Source organism: Saccopteryx leptura, chromosome 2 (genome assembly GCF_036850995.1).
Source record: "Saccopteryx leptura isolate mSacLep1 chromosome 2, mSacLep1_pri_phased_curated, whole genome shotgun sequence".
Taxonomy (NCBI): Eukaryota; Metazoa; Chordata; class Mammalia; order Chiroptera; family Emballonuridae; genus Saccopteryx; species Saccopteryx leptura.
This window is the reverse complement of record NC_089504.1, coordinates 130,562,647-130,578,845: the sequence shown is the minus strand read 5'-3', so window position 1 is coordinate 130,578,845 and position 16,199 is coordinate 130,562,647. Positions and strand designations below refer to the sequence as shown.

General features: G+C 40.2%; 1 protein-coding gene across 1 annotated transcript; it reads left to right on the top strand.

Moving 5' to 3' along the window:
- The first annotated feature begins 6,663 nt into the window (after window positions 1-6,663).
- Window positions 6,664-14,633, top strand: TMT1A (thiol methyltransferase 1A). Its single transcript, XM_066368712.1, has 2 exons — window positions 6,664-7,511; window positions 13,975-14,633. The coding sequence occupies exons 1-2, from the start codon at window positions 7,014-7,016 to the stop codon at window positions 14,209-14,211; spliced, it is 735 nt and encodes a 244-aa protein (XP_066224809.1). The 5' UTR covers window positions 6,664-7,013; the 3' UTR covers window positions 14,212-14,633.
- Window positions 14,634-16,199: the final 1,566 nt, after the last annotated feature.

The window sequence follows — 16,199 nt, the reverse complement described above, 5'->3', positions numbered from 1 at the left end:
TCTTATGCATGGATCTCTTTTGGCAATGCTATTTATTGTACAATCCAGGAGCCAAGTTTGTGGGTCAGAGTATGAGGTTCATGAGTCAAATTCCAGCACCATTACTTATACCCTGTAACTTTGTGCACTCAATTCAACTTCTCTATGCCTCTGTGTTTTTCAAAAGGTCATTCTCAGGAGAATATGCCTCAGTAAAGACCAGACACATGGAATATTTCAACCGTGTGTGGTTCTTCTTCATTTTTAACCCCCTTTTCTTCACATACAGGATAGGACTTCTAGATGAATAAAGATAAGCTGTGTGTATATTTTTCAGAACCAAGTTATCTTTGAGCTGTGATCAGCATGAGGAATTTCCGCTCTTGAAGCACAAAGTCCAGTCTGTTCCAGCACAGCCATGGCCAGTCCCTGCCTCTTTCACGGGACACCGCATTGATGTTTTCTCTATTGTTTAAAAAGTCCTTTGAAAAGATTCTGCCTTCTAAAGGGTCAGATTGGGGCACTTGCCAACACTTGAACCACTATGGCTTCTCTATGGCACTCACATCTTGGTCCCAAGTCAGCTGGGGTTCTGGCAGAAGAGTACATAGTATTTTAAGTCTGGCTTCTTTCACTCAATATAGTGTTTCTAAGATTCTTCCATGTTATTTCATGCATCAGTATTCATTCCTTTTTACTGCTGAGTAGTGGTCAAACATGTGAATGTGTCACAATTTGTTTTTCCATTTATGTATTGATGGACATTGGAGTTGTTGCTACTGTGGGACTATTATGTATAAATCTGCTATAAGCATTTGTGTACACTGTACAGACATATTTTTCCTTTCTCTTGGATAAATATCCAGGAGTGATATTTAACTTTATTGGAAATAACCTATTTTTTGATGTTATTGTACCATTCACATGCCACCAGTAACAGAGCTCACACTAACATTTGGTATTGTCTTTTAAATTTTAACCGTTCAATTAGGTGTGTAGTGGCATCTATCTGTAGCTTTACTTTGCACTACCTGATAACTGATGACACAGAGTATTGTCAGCCAGAATGTCTTCTTTTGTTAAATGTCTCTTCAAATCTTTTACCCACTTATATTGTGCTCTTTGTCTTATTACTGAGTTGTAGGGGTTCTTTCTTTTTAATGTTTTTTATTCATTTTAGAGCTGAGAGAGAGAAAGAGAAAGAGAGAGAGAGAGAGAGAAGGGGGAGGAGCAGGAAGCACCAACTCCCACATATGCCTTAACCAGACCTGGGTTTCAAACCAGCAAACTCAAGTGTTGTTGTTTTTTAGGTTGACGCTTTGTCAACTGTACCACCATAGGTCAGGCTGTAGGTTTTTTTTAATACATTTTGAATATAAGTCCTTAGTTGGAGCTATATCCTGAGATTATTTTCTTGCCTTTTAGTTTTAAGTGTCTTCTGAAGAGCAGAAGTTTTAAATTTTGATGAAACTCAATTTATTATACATATTTATATATCATATGTTTAATGTAATTTATATAACACATATACTATATTTACATATAATATATAACATGTATGTTTAATTAATACTTTTTTTTTTTTTTTGCTATTTTCTGAAGCTGGAAACAGGGAGAGACAGTCAGACAGACTCCCACATGCGCCCGACCGGGATCCACCCGGCACGCCCACCAGGGGCGACGCTCTGCCCACCAGGGGGCGATGCTCTGCCCATCCTGGGCGTCGCCATGTTGCGACCAGAGCCACTCTAGCGCCTGGGGCAGAGGCCAAGGAGCCATCCCCAGCGCCCGGGCCATCTTTGCTCCAATGGAGCCTCGGCTGCGGGAGGGGAAGAGAGAGACAGAGAGGAAGGTGCGGCGGAGGGGTGGAGAAGCAAATGGGCGCTTCTCCTGTGTGCCCTGGCCGGGAATCGAACCCGGGTCCTCCGCACGCTAGGCCGACGCTCTACCGCTGAGCCAACCGGCCAGGGCTAATTAATACTTTTATGGCCTAAAAATGTTTGCCTAAACCAAGCTCATGAGGATTTTCTCCTATGTTTTCTTCTAGAAGTGTTACAGTTTTTGCTTTTTTTTTTTTAAAGGTTTTTTTTTTTTTAATTTTATTTATTAATTTTTAGAGAGGAGAGAGAGAGGGAGAGAGAGAAAGGGGGAGGAGCTGGAAGCATCAACTCCCATATGTGCCTTGACCAGGCAAGCCCGGGGTTTCGAACCGGCGACCTCAGCATTTCCAGGTCGATGCTTTATCCACTGCACCACCACAGGTCAGGCTACAGTTTTTGCTTTTATGATTAGGTCAGTGATCAATTTTGAGTTAGTTTTTGTGTACAATGTGAGGAGGTAAGGGCTGCAGTTTATTTTCTCTACATAAGTGTATTAAGCTATCCCAGCCATTGTTCCCTCATCAAATTACCTCAGCAGCTATCAATTGTTCATATACGGTGGGTATATTCTGAACTACATTTTGTTTCATTGATTTCACTGTATTTATTTTACACAAAAACCACATTGTCTTCATAACTTTAACTTTCTAGTAATGTAATTTAAGTCCTCCAGCTTTGTTTTTCTCTTTAAAATAGTTTTTAGCTACTCTAGGTCCTTTGCATTTTCATAGGAATTTCAGAAACAGCTTTTAATTTTTACATAAAGCCTACTGAGATGTCTATTGGGGTTTAATTTAGAGATGAATTGGGGAGATCTGACATCTTAATCACATCTATCAATGGACACCTGGATTGATTCCACCTTTTGGCTATTGTGAATAATGCTGCCATGAGTATGAGTGAGCAAATATCTCTTAAGAGTCTGCTTTCAATTCTTTTGGTTATATATAAATATATACAGAAATAGAATTGCTGAATCATATGGTAATCCTTTTTTTATTATTTTGAGGAACCACCATACTGTTTTCTGTAACAGTTGCACAATTGAACAGTCTCACCAACAGTGGATAAGGGTTCTAATGTCTTTATATCTTTTTTTTTTTAAGGAAACTGTGATAGTTTTTTTTATTGATTTTTGAGAGTGAGAGAGAGGAAGGGGGAGAAAAAGAGGGAGGGGAGTGAGAAGTATCAATTCGTAGTTGCTTCATTTTAATTGTTCATTGATTGTTCTCATTTGTGCATTGACCTGGGTCTCAAGCCAAGCTAGTGACCCCTTATGTAAACCAGTGACCTTGAGATCATGTTGATGATCCTGTGCTCAAGCCAGTGACCATTCGCTTAAGTCAGAGACCTCAAGGTTTTGAACCTGGGACCTCAGTGTTTCAGGTCAACGCTCTATCCATTGCACCACCACCAGTCAGGCTCTTTATATCTTAATAAACATTTATTGTCTTTTTTTTTTTTTTTTTTAGAAAGAGACAGAGAGAGAGTCAGAGAGAGGGACAGATAGGAACAGACAGATAGGAAGGGAGAGAGATGAGAAACATCAATTCTTTGTTGCAGCACCTTAGTTGTTCATTGATTGCTTGTTCATTAATTGCTTTCTTATATGTGCCTTGACTAGGGGGCTACTGCAGAGGAAGTGACCCCTTGTTCAAGCCAGCAACCTTGGCCTCAAATCAGCAACCCTGGACTTCAAGCCAGCGACCTTTGGGCTCAAGTCAGCAACCATGGGGTCATGTCTATGATCCCACATTCAAGCCAGCAGCGTCGTGCTCAAGCTGGTGAGTCCGCACTTAAGCCAGATGAGCTTACTCTCAAGCTGGTGACTTCAGGGTTTCAAACCTGGGTCCTCCGCATCCCAGTCCGATGCTCTACCCACTGCACCATCACCTGGCCAGGCTTGTCTTTTCTTTTTTTTTATATTTGCATTTTTTTCTAAGCTGGGATAAAGCAAAGCTCTCCACTCTTACCTCTTCTATTCAGCATTGTACTGGAAGTCTGTTGGAATATGCTATGAAGACATGCAGAGTTAGGATGACAATTAGAGACAGTGAAGCACCCTAGGGTGAGAGCCCTGAGTGGATGAGAGTCCAGGGGCCTCTCTGACCCGTACTGGAAACAGTGCATGCTGGAAACAGCAAAATAGCAGGATAAGATTCAGCAACACAGAAATGTTTAGGTTCTCAGAACAGAGATTAGGAGTCAGCATGTTCCTTGTCCTTTACTTCACCCCTGTCTGCTTCCTTGAGTTATTTGCACTGGCTAATAAATATCTGAGTAAGGCTGGGGACGGGGCTTCAGTCCTTCAGTCTGCTGACCGGGGCTTTTGTCTCCCCTCGGTCCCTCAGAGCATTTTATCTGGTCTCTGAGTAGCGTATTGTCACCATAGCACATAGTTCATTGTCCTAGACAGTACAATAATGCAAGAAAAAGAAATATAAAAGGCATGTAGAAAGAACAAAATAAAGGAGTCATTCATAGACATGGTTTTGTTATTTAGAATAACCTAAGGATTCTACAGAAAAGTCACTACTATTACTTACTGAGTTTATAGGCAAAGTCATAGGATATAAGATCAACAGATAAAACTAATGATATTTTTTTTCCCCAAAGTGTTTATCCCTTTAAAGCCTTTGTTCTTCTAAACAGTACAAGGTAGGATGGGGGATCGGAGTTTTAGGCACAGACAGCACGTACACACTGATTCACTGTGGAGGAGTAGCTATGATTCACAGCCCCTTTTTCCATAATAGACAGTTTATAGGACTGGATGTGCCAGGAGGAGAAACACTCACTGTGACCAAGGAGAAGCCTTTGTGAGAAGATTACTTCAGGGTATTCCTATAGTGCTCCTATTTCTACTCACAGGAATTTATTCAGGAGAAATTAAAGCATATGTCCATCCAAAGACTTGTATACTTGTTTACAGTAGCTTAATTTGTAATAGCCAAAAACCAGAAACAACCCAAATAAACTGTTATACATCCCTACAATGGGATACTACTCAATAAAATCAATGGATGCATGCAACATGTGAATGACTCCCAAAATATGCCGAGTAAAAGAAGCCAGACAAAAAAGTACATATTCTGTGATTCCATTTACATAAAATTCTAGGGAATGCAAACTAATCTCTAGTGACAGAAAACAGATTAGTGGTAGCATTGGGATGGAGAGGGCAGGAGGGAGATATCACAAAGAACCAAAAGGAAACATTTTGGAGTGATGGATATGTTCATTACCAGTTTTTTCATTTTTCTTTTTTTTAGTGAGTGAGAGAGGGACAAACAGACAGGAAAGGAGAGAGAGATGAGAAGCATCAATTATTTGTTGCAGCACCTTAGTTGTTCATCGATTGCTTTCTCATATGTGCCTTGACCAGGGTGGGGTGGGGTGCTCCAGTTGAGCCAGTGAACCCTTGCTCAAGCCAGAGACCTTTGGCTTCAAGCTGGAGACCTTAGGGTTTTGAACCTGAGTCCTCAGCATCCCAGACTGATGCTCTATCCACTGTGCTGCTGCCCGGTCAGCCTGTTCATTACCTTGTTTGAAGAGATGGTTTCATGGGTATGTACACAGTAGGTCAAAACTTATTAAACTGTACACTTTAATTTTTTTCATTGATTTGAATTAGAGTGAGAGAAAGAAAAAGAGAGAAGGGAAAGAGAAAAGCATCAACTTGTTTTCTACTTAGTTGTTTCATTTAATTGTGTATTCATTGATTGCTTCTCATACATAATCTGACACAGGGTCAAACCTGAGACCTCGGCATGCTGGAACAAATCTTTATACACTGAGCACCTGGCCAGGGCCTAAACTGTACATTTTAAATATGTAGTTTATTTTTTTTCTATTTAGTTTATTTTTTTTCTATTTATTATTTTTCTTACATTCAGTATTACTTTGTATTAGTTTCAGGTGTACAGCATCATGGTTAGACAATCATATACTTTACAAAGTGTCCCCCAGTATTTCCAGTACCCACCTGGCATCACACACAGTTATCACAATACTATTGACTCTAACCCCTGTGCTGTACTCTACATCCCTGTGACCATTCTGTAACTACCAATCTGTACTTCTAGCCCTTCACCTTTCTCACCCGCTCCTCCAAACCCCTCCCCTCTGGCCACCATCAGTCTGTTCTTTGTATCTGTGAATCTAAACATGTAGAGTTTATTGTATGTCAATTCCACTTCAAAAAAGCTGCTAAAAATGGAATAAATATAATATTTATAAAATACATGTAATGTATAACAAATAATGAAATAATAGAAGATCTTCTGTATCTATCACCCAGTCTTAAAAAATAAATGTAATCATTAGTTTTGAAAATGTCTGTTTCCCCACCAGCCTAAATCTCAGGCTTTCTTGTTAAAAACAGATGGATGTTTCAAACTATTTTCTGAATGCTTGTGGTCCCCAAATGTCAATATTCTGGGGAACTATTTTTCACCTAAATTAGCTAAATAATGTGGTAGTGAACAACTTGCACTTTAAAGGACGGGCAGCCCAAAAGTGACATAAAAATAATTCTGTTGAGTTAGGAACATCTGAGAGTTGCAGCCCAGGATGCAAATGGGAAAATTCTTGTTAGGCATATCCTTTAGGCATATCCTTTCAATTTCACTTAAAAAAAATGTGGGCTGGGGAGAAGCAGGCTGACTGAGGGAAAGGGAGGGACTAGGAGGAAGGAATGTTGTAACAAAGGCCATTTGGCTGCCTCTTCTGGTATAGTTTAACCAGGCTCCACCCACGGATTCTGCTTGCTTTGTGCAGGTCACTGGAAGATCTGGAAAGGAAGTGCACTGTGCAAAGAAAATTGCGGCTAGAAACTAGCTGTAGATTCCAATCTCAGAGAAGCGGAAGCAGGAACCGAATTGGAATGAGGGATTGTAACCACCTTTCCTTCTAAAGAAAAGCTGGAAACCTTCTCTTTTTGCTTCATGAAAACTAAGCTATGAGTCAACTGTAGCCAAACGTCTATTAATTGAGAGAAATGGGCCCCTTGCCCATGATTTGACCTCGGCTGCAGCTTTCTGTGGTAGCACAACCAGTTCTCTCCTCTGAAGCTGATTGGCTCTGGAATGTGGCCAGAAGCCTCCCTCCTGCAGTTAAAGGAGTCTGTTCTCTAAACTGTTTCTCTTCTGAGTAATGGCGCTTACCCTCCTTATCCTCCGGCTGATCATCTGCATCCTCGTATCTCCCCTGTACCTGCTGAGCTTTCTGGGCGTGTGGAGCTGGATATGCAAAAAATGTTTCCCCTACTTCTTGGTGAGGTTCAGTGTGATGTACAACAAACAGATGGCAAGCAAGAAGCGTGAGCTCTTCAGCAACCTGCAGGAGTTCGTCGGCCCCTCCGGGAAGCTCTCCCTGCTGGAGGTGGGCTGTGGCACCGGGACCAACTTCAAGTTCTATCCGCCTGGATGCATGGTGACCTGCGTTGACCCCAACCCCAACTTGGAGAAGTTCCTGATCAAGAGCATTGCCGAGAACCGACACCTGCAGTTCGAGCGCTTCGTGGTGGCTGTCGGGGAGAACATGCACCAGGTGGCTGATGGCTCCATGGACGCGGTGGTCTGCACCCTGGTCCTGTGCTCCGTGGAGAACCAGGAGCAGATCCTCCGGGAGGTGTGCAGAGTGCTGAGGCCGGTGAGTGACGGGCTGTGAGGACTGGTTAGTAGCAACCACTATAACCAGGGGCAGTCCTATCAATGTCAGGTGAATCGAACATTCTAACTGAAAAAGTAAAAACTAATAGAAGACATTATTGAGTTTTTCAAAATCTTAGAGTGGGAAAGAAGCTATGAAGGCAAAGTCTGATAAATTGGAATACATAAAAATTTTAAACTGCAGGAAAAAAATGTACTATAAACAAAGTTACAGTACAAGAAACTTAGAAAAAGTATTTTCCGGGGATGATAGACAAGGGTTAACTTATTTCCCCCATGTATAAGACGCATCCTTTTAAAAAAATTTGGGGTTTAAAAACTGGGTGCATCTTATACAGTGGTTGTAGGAGTGTGGCATTTCAAATGTGATGGAACTGAGGACAAGGCAATATATGAAGACTGATTCATCATCAGACACAGATGAGGACAAGCTAATGGACAGGAGTTTTGACAGCAAAGAAAAGTTGTATGAATTTCATGATGAATAAAACTTGAGCTCAATAACTTTATGTAATACTTTTTTTCAAATTTCGGGCCCCAAAATTAAGGTGCATCTTATACATGGGAGCGTCTTATACATGGGGAAATACGGTAACTTCCTTTGTATTAAAATACAAGTCAAAGGTCAATAGGATATTTTTTAATCAATAAAACACAAGAGAAAAGTAGGCAGAGAGTAGGAACAGAAAGATAAATAAAAATAGCCAATTATATCATTAAAATGTTCAACCTTACAATTAAAGAACAAATTAAAGCAAGATACCATTTTTACCTATTATACTTACTGTCAGAGACTTTAAAGAATACAGTGTTGGGCTGGTGTGGGCGATTGGATACCACCATACACATTGGAGGAAGTGCCCAATAACATAAAATTTAATAATGTCACATTTTTAAAAGATCTATTGGAGTAACATTGGTTAATAAAATTATGTTTCAAATATATAATTTTATAATGCATCATGTACATTGCATCGTGTGTTTACCAAAGTCAAATCTTCTGTCACCATACATTTGATCCCCTTCACCCTTTAATACCCCCTCCTTTTCCCCTTCCTCTCTGGAAACCACCATACTGTATTGGTCTCTATAAGTTTTTGTTTTGTTTGTTCATTTTATGTTTTCAGTTGTATAGCCCACATATGAAATCATATGGTTCTTGACTTTTCTGCCTGATTTCACTTAGCATGATACTCTCAAGATCCATCCATTGCCTGATCTGTGGTGGCGCAGGGGTAAAGTGTTGACTTGGAATGCTGAGGTCACCAGTTTGAAACTCTGGGCTTGCCTGGTCAAGGCACATATGGGAGTTGATGCTTCTTGCTCCTCCCCCCTTCTCTCTCTCTCTCTCTCTCTCTCTCTCTCTCTGTCTTTCCTCTCTTAAATGAATAAATAAAATCTAAAGAAAAAGAAGGATCCATCTATGTTGTCATAATTGTCAGTATTTCATCTTTTCCTATGGCTGAGTAGTATTCCAATGTATAATATATATGTACCACATCTTCTTTATCCAATCCTCTATTGAAGGACACATTGGTTGTTTCCATTTCTTGGCCATGGTGAGTAATGCTGCAGTGAACATAGGAGTACGTGTATCTTTACAAATAAATGTTTTCAAATTTTTCGGGTAGGTACCCAAAAGAGGGGTTGCTGGGTCATATGGCAAGTAAGTCTGTTCTTCATTTTTTGAGAATTCTCCATACTGCTTGCCAGTTTACATTACCATCAGCAGTGAATGAGGGTTCCTTTTTCTCTACAACTTCTCCAACATAGAAGAAAATATATGCTCTAAATTTATGGACCCTGGTTAGCATTTTATGAATTTGACCTCAAAGGCAAGGGAAGTGAAAACAAAAATGACAAAATTTAAGGTGCACATTCTCTTTTACCCAGTATAAATTTATCCTATCGCTATAGTGCACCAATGTGCAAAAACTCATCCATATGAGAAAGTATTCATTACAGTTTTTGTAACAGCACAAATTAGAAACAACCTAGAATTCCATCAACAGGAGGCTTTTGATCCCCGGTTTTGTTTTCTAATAGAGGAAGCTCCTCAGGAAGAAGAGGGCTCAGAGATAGGACTACAAGGCAATTATATAATTTTGTCTTTGGCTCAAGGATAGGCTGACATCCAAGTAACAAATGAAAAAGGTCTGATTCTTATACCCAAATGCTGGGTTCTTCTGTCCTAAACCTGCTTACTAATTGGATATGGTTAGTAGATGCTTTGCTACAGTGTTACTAATCTTACAACACCCCTGCAAAAAAAGTAAACTGTCATACAGTATAAAGGAATTTTGTGCAGCTGTTAAAAATACCAAAGGAGAGTTATCTACGTTGATATAAAAAAAATCCCCCAAGAGATAATGTTAAATGAAAAAAGCCTATTTGTGCAAGGGGGAAAAGAATGAACTTAAATATGTACATATGTTAATGGCAATGACAGATGAGAAATTATTAGCAGTGCTGAGCTCTTGGGAATGAGACAGAGGTGGGGGAAAATTATGTTTCATTTTATACCTTTCTGCATAGTTTGAAATTCTTAATGCCTGTATGTAATTTACACATAATAGCTGTATTGTTTTTTTTTAACTTAACTTTTTTTATTATTTTATTTATTCATTTGGAGGAGGGGGTGAGGAGCAGGAAGCATCAACTCTCACACGTGCCTTGACCAGGCAAGCCTGGGGTTTCAAACCAGCAACCTCAGCATTCCAAGTGGATGCTTTATCCACTGCACCACCACAGGTCAGGCAATTCCTTTATTATTTTTAAAACCTAGTTTTAAAATAGTTTTATTTTAAATATGCTTGACCATAAATAAAGCATGGATATCTTAACATTTGAATTTACTTTTCAAGGAGAAAAGGGTGTTCTGTCATCCCTGGTTTTGTTTTCTAATAGAGGAAGCTCCTCAGGAAAAAAAGGGCTCAGAGATAGGGCTACGAGTCAATTATATAATTTGTCTTTGGCTCAAGGATAGGCTGACATCCAAGTAACGAAGGAAAAAGGCCTGATTCTTATACCCAAATGCTGGGTTCTTCTGACCTAAGCCTGCTTACTAATTGGATATGGTTAGTAGATGCTTTGCTACAGTGTTACTAATCTTACAACACCCCTGCAAAGAAAGTAATTAACATCTCCACTTTATAGTACTGGTAATACTCTTAAGAGAATCATATTCTTGGTAGACCTCCTGAGCTCCCGTTAAGCACCCACTCTCTGCTGAATATAATCAGGAACTTTATTACCTTCTCATTTAATCCTCACAATAGTCCTTTAAAATAGGTATTGTTGGTTTGAGGAAACAGGCTCAGCAATGTTAAGAAACTTGCCCAAAGTTACACAGCTAGTAGATCTTTCTTCAATGCAAATACTCTTACCACTGCACCTCATTGCTTGTCACTGGGGCTTTTTACGACTGTTGACTTCAACATTGCCACCCCTTCTGCTGATTGTTCTTCCTCCACCCATCCCTAAATACTAGAGACTCTTTTGGTTCTCATTTCACTCATATACTCCCCCCCCAACCCCCCAGCAATCTCACTCACTCTCAGAGTTTTCAATTATCACACATACACAGATTGGTTCCAAATTGTTCATGTAGCCCAGATCTTTTCTGGGCTACATCCACTTGACAGTAAGCTGTGTTATCTAGAGGGCAATATTGACCTCCCCAGACCTGGGTCTCCTCCTTTCCTCCCATTCTATTCTATAGAATTTTTTTTTAAATCAGGAAAATTCAGGTTTTCTATTCATGAACACAGATCTTAGACTTACCCAGAGAATTTGGGGGAACTCTATCTCTCAACTCTGCCAGCTAGGTAGTGAGAAGAGACTAAGAAGAGTGGGGCAGTCACCACCAGTGTGGGACAACTGTCAGGTCCCTTTCCCCCTACTCACCTCAGAGACAGGCAGACAACTTCTGAAGACCTCCTAATAACATGCGCCTCTACTGCAGCTACACTGACCTGTATTTATACGGCTGTCCTAGATGAAAGCAGCGCTCGCAGATTCCTTCATGATAATTATTTACACGGAGCATCCACTGATTGAATAAAATACCTACTGACAAAATGTTTCCGTGAATTCAGTAATGCTTTTAGATGATTTGGTATTTTAATTAATCACATGTATATGCTTGTGACAATGGTACAAAAGTGTAAGACATGGTGATTTAGTCTCAGGCACTGCTTGGCGTGGATTCAGACTCTCCCACAGGTTTGCAAAGCAGAGCCTGAGAACAATTTTCAATGAATTAACAGATTTTTAAAAATAACAGAAGTAGAAGTTTTTAAAGGGTAATTAAAGGCAAAGAAACTGGGGGAAACATTTGTAGCTTTATTATACTAAAAGTTCTCACTAATTAGTAAGAAAAAAAAACCCCAACAACACCCTATTAGAAAAACTGACAAAGGACACCAATAGATGAATTAGAAAAGAAAAAAAATCCAAATAACCAATAAGATTTAGTAAAAGATGTTATATTTCTTAAGATTATTAAAGACATACATAGCATTGAAAATGAAGTACCATTTACCCATCAAATTAACAAATATACAGAGACGAGGAAAAGAGTCCTGAAGAGAGTTTATTGGAAGTAGGCGCTCACATCTGTTGCTAGTATGAAGGTAAACTTGCTACAACTTTTCGAAAGGGCAATTTGACAACCTGTACCAACAGCTTTAAAAAGGCACAGCTGTCTGCCTGACCTGTGGCTGCGCAGTGGATAAAGCCTCTACCTGGAGCACTGAGGTCGCCGGGCCTCCCTCTAACCCAGGGGTCCCCAAACTACAGTCCCCTGAGGCCATTTATCCGGCCCCCACCGCACTTCTGGAAGGGGCACCTCTTTCATTGGCGGTCAGTGAGAGGAGCACTGTATGTGGCGTTGCCACAAAGCGCAGCATCGCTCACATACAGTACTTACGGTGACGCGGGATGCACGCGTCATGGCTCCGGAAGCCTGTCATATCACTTGTTACAGCTAGCAGTGACAAATATGGAACCGGACATTGACCATCTCATTAGCCAAATGCAGGCCCATAGTTTCCATTGAAATACTGGTCAGTTTGTTCATTTAAATTTACTTGTTCTTTATTTTAAATATTGTATCAATATTTGTTCCCATTTTGTCTTTGGGGGCCCATGCTCCAACCCACCTCTCTCTCTCCTCTCTCTAAAAAAACCAACTCAGTAAATAAAATCCTTGTTTTTTTTAAATGCACAGATTTTTGACTAAGCAATTCTACTTTTTAGCAAATTATTTATTTGGAGAGAATGAGAGATGGAGTCACAAAAATTTATGGATAAGGACAGTCACTGTAACCATATTTATAGTAGTGAAAAATGGGAAATAACCTAAATAAGAATAGTTAAATGGTACCTTCAGTGGTGCGAAATATTGTGTAAAAAAATTTAAAACTGGATCTGGCTGGTAGCTCAGTGGACAGTGCATTGGCCTGGAGTATGGATGTCCCATGTTCAATCTCCAGTCAAGGCACACAGAAGAAGCAACTGCTATGCCTGACCTGTGGTGGCACCGTGGCTAAAGCATCAACCTAGAATGCTGAGGTCGCCGGTTTGAACCCCAGGTTTGCCTGGTCAAAGCACATATGGGAGTTGATGCTTCTTGCTTCTCGCCCCCTTTCTTTCTATCCTCTCTCTAAAATCAATAAATAAAATCTTTAAAAAAGAGAGAAAGCAATCAATGAACAACTAAAGTGCCACAACTATGAGTTGATTCTTCTCATCTCTCTCCCTTCCAGTCTGTCTGTCCTCTCTGTCTCTCTTGTGCTAAGAAAACAAACAACAAACCTGATTCTGACCTTTACAAGCTGTGTGACCTGAGGCAAGTTGCTCATTTCCTATGTGCTTACTTTCTCAGTTCCCTCATCTGCAAAAGTAGGGATGATAATAATACTTAGCAAATAAGTTTATTGTGAGGATTGAGTTAACATTTATTTAGGATATAGCACCTTGCATCCAGTAACTGCTTTAAGTTTCAGCTATTATTATATATTGCTTTTATAATCAGAAAATAGAAGTGTCAATACTGCTTTAGATTGTCAGCTCTGTGTACAATTTGAGACAAGATAAACTATTGGTCAAAGTGATGTTTTAGTACGTTTTTTAAACAATTTTTTAAATTTATTGACTTGAGAGAGAGAGAGAAACATTGATTTGTTGCTCTACTCATTTATACATTCCTTGGATAATTCTTGTATGTGCCCTGACCAGGGGATCAAACTCACAGCATTGATGTATCAAGAAGACACTCTAACCAACTGAACTACCCAGCCAAGGCAGTAAATTTTAACCTATCCATATCTTTTCATGAGGTTGAACTCTGGGGCCATTGAAATCTGACGCTTCAATCATCTTATAAATCTGTTTTCCCCAAACTAAAATCCTTGAAATGTGTTTTCTTTTCTCTTTTCCAGGGAGGGGCTTTTTATTTCATGGAGCATGTAGCAGCTGAGCGGTCAACCTGGAATTACTTCTGGCAGCAGGTCCTGGATCCTGCCTGGTACCTGTTTTTTGATGGGTGCAACCTGACCAGAGAGAGCTGGAAGGCCGTGGAGCGGGCCGGCTTCTCCAGGGTGAAGCTGCAGCACCTACAGGCCCCGCTGACCTGGGAGCTGGTGCGGCCCCACATCTATGGATATGCTGTGAAATAGCACGAGTGGAGAGTGGAGAGCTGAATGAGTGGCTCAAATGACTTAAGCTTCAATTTCACACTTAAAGTACTAAATGGGAGAAGAGATACCTTTTTTAGGTAAAGTTGAATTTCATCCTAAAAAGTTGACGTTACACCCTATTTGGCCATTTTCTATTGATTCCCAAAGCGTCAAAAACAAAACAACTTTGAGCTCTCCTTTCAAAGGAAACAGTGAGCTTTGATAATTGAAGTCTACCATCATCTCCAAACCTTAGTTTATTCGGTAACTTCAAAATGCTGTCTTATTCAAGTTGTTAGCCAACAGTTAGAATTTCACCCCTTCTTTGAGGGCTTAGTTAAATCACTCAGAAGATGACTTTGAAAGGAGAAATGAAAAGAGCTTAAGGAGTCACAAACTGAATAAAGAGATGAAAATCCAAATCTAAATAGCACAGATTGTTTTCTTAAAGACATTTAAATTTATTTGTTGTTCTTGGTGTCACTGGGCTGGCTTTCAAAATTAATGTACCTGGGCCTACGTAGGCAGTGGCCCAGTGGATAGAGCATTGGCCTGGGATGCTGAGGACCCAGGTTGGAAGCCCCAAGGTCATGGGTTTGAGTGTGAGCTCATCTGGCTGAGCGCAGGGTCATCGGCTTGAGCATGGGATGATAGACATGACCCCATGGTTGCTGGCTTGAATCCAAAGGTCACTAGCTTGAAGTCCACGGTCACTGGCTTGAGCAAGGGGTCACTAGCTCTGCTGGAACCCCCCCCCCCCCCAGTCAAGGCATGTGTGAGAAGCAATCAATGAACAACTAAGGTGCTGCAACTACAAGCTGATGCTTCTCATCTCTCTCCCTTCCTGTCTGTCTGTCCCTGTCTGTCTGTCTCTCTCTCTAAAAGAAAAAAAAAAAAAGATGAATGTACTAGGATGCCACCCCTAGTTCTGCCACCTCCGTTGTGTCTTTTATTCCACTATTCCACCACAGTGTGTTTTTCTGCATTCCAGTCTTCAATTACTTTTTTTTTTCCAATTTTATTTCTTGATTTTTGAGAAAGAGAAAAAGGGAGAAAGAGAGAAACATCGATTTGTTGTCCCACTTATTTACGCATTCATTGGTTGATTCTTGTATGTTCCCTGACCGGGGATGGAACCTGCAACCTTGGCATATGAGGATACGCTCTAACCATCTGAGCTACCAGCCAGGGCTGGTTTCATTTTTCTTAACGTCTCTGAAAGGGCTTTCCTTCCTCACAGCAGATAGTTAATAACTATAAACACATCTATCCGATTTCAGAGAAAGCAATTTTGGAAGGATCAGAATGTGTTTTGAAAAGTTCAAGTCCAAAGACCCATTTGTGAACTCCATAGAACAGAAAGAAAGAAAGCTTACTATTCTCTCCTAAACATGAAAAGTTATTTTACAGTGAGGTTAGGACACTCATCTAAGGCCCCCTGAGCAGTGGAACATGAATCTCCTCCATCTGTAGTCTCCCCAAAGTAGTAACCTTGTTAATCTCCTCACTTCACTGTTAGATCAGTCTAGTGACTGAGAAATATGAAAAGCCACAGGTTGACATGGTTAAATGTTAGTCATGATGGAATGTAAATAGTAGCAAAGTACAAAGTACTAGGCACATTTTAATCAATTCCTCCTTGTCTAAGCTGTTTGGTAAACATTATCCTCACTTTCTTTAGACACAACTGAGGTGTATGGAAATAAATAAATGAAATTTCTTACACTCCATAAGTTACAGAACAGGTATTATAAGCCCTGATTCTCAAAACCTCAAAACTTGTTTTGACTATAATTGCCATGTTACCTTCTCACTGCTTTCCTCCTCAGGTCCAGAAAACACATATTTACGATCATTCCAATAGCCTAAGGAGTGAGTCTCAATTGGCTCTTATTGACAATACTGGTTCCAAGCCTTACACTAAACTAATCATGTTTAGACAGAATGGACTTGCTGACTGGCTCAAGTATAAGTTACGGTATTCCATT

Coding starts and splice junctions, on each gene's coding strand:
- TMT1A (XM_066368712.1), top strand. CDS start 7,014: ATGGCGCTTACCCTCCTTATCCTCCGGCTGATCATCTGCATCCTCGTA. Junction 7,512..13,974: donor TGTGCAGAGTGCTGAGGCCG/GTGAGTGACGGG, acceptor TCTCTTTTCCAG/GGAGGGGCTTTTTATTTCAT.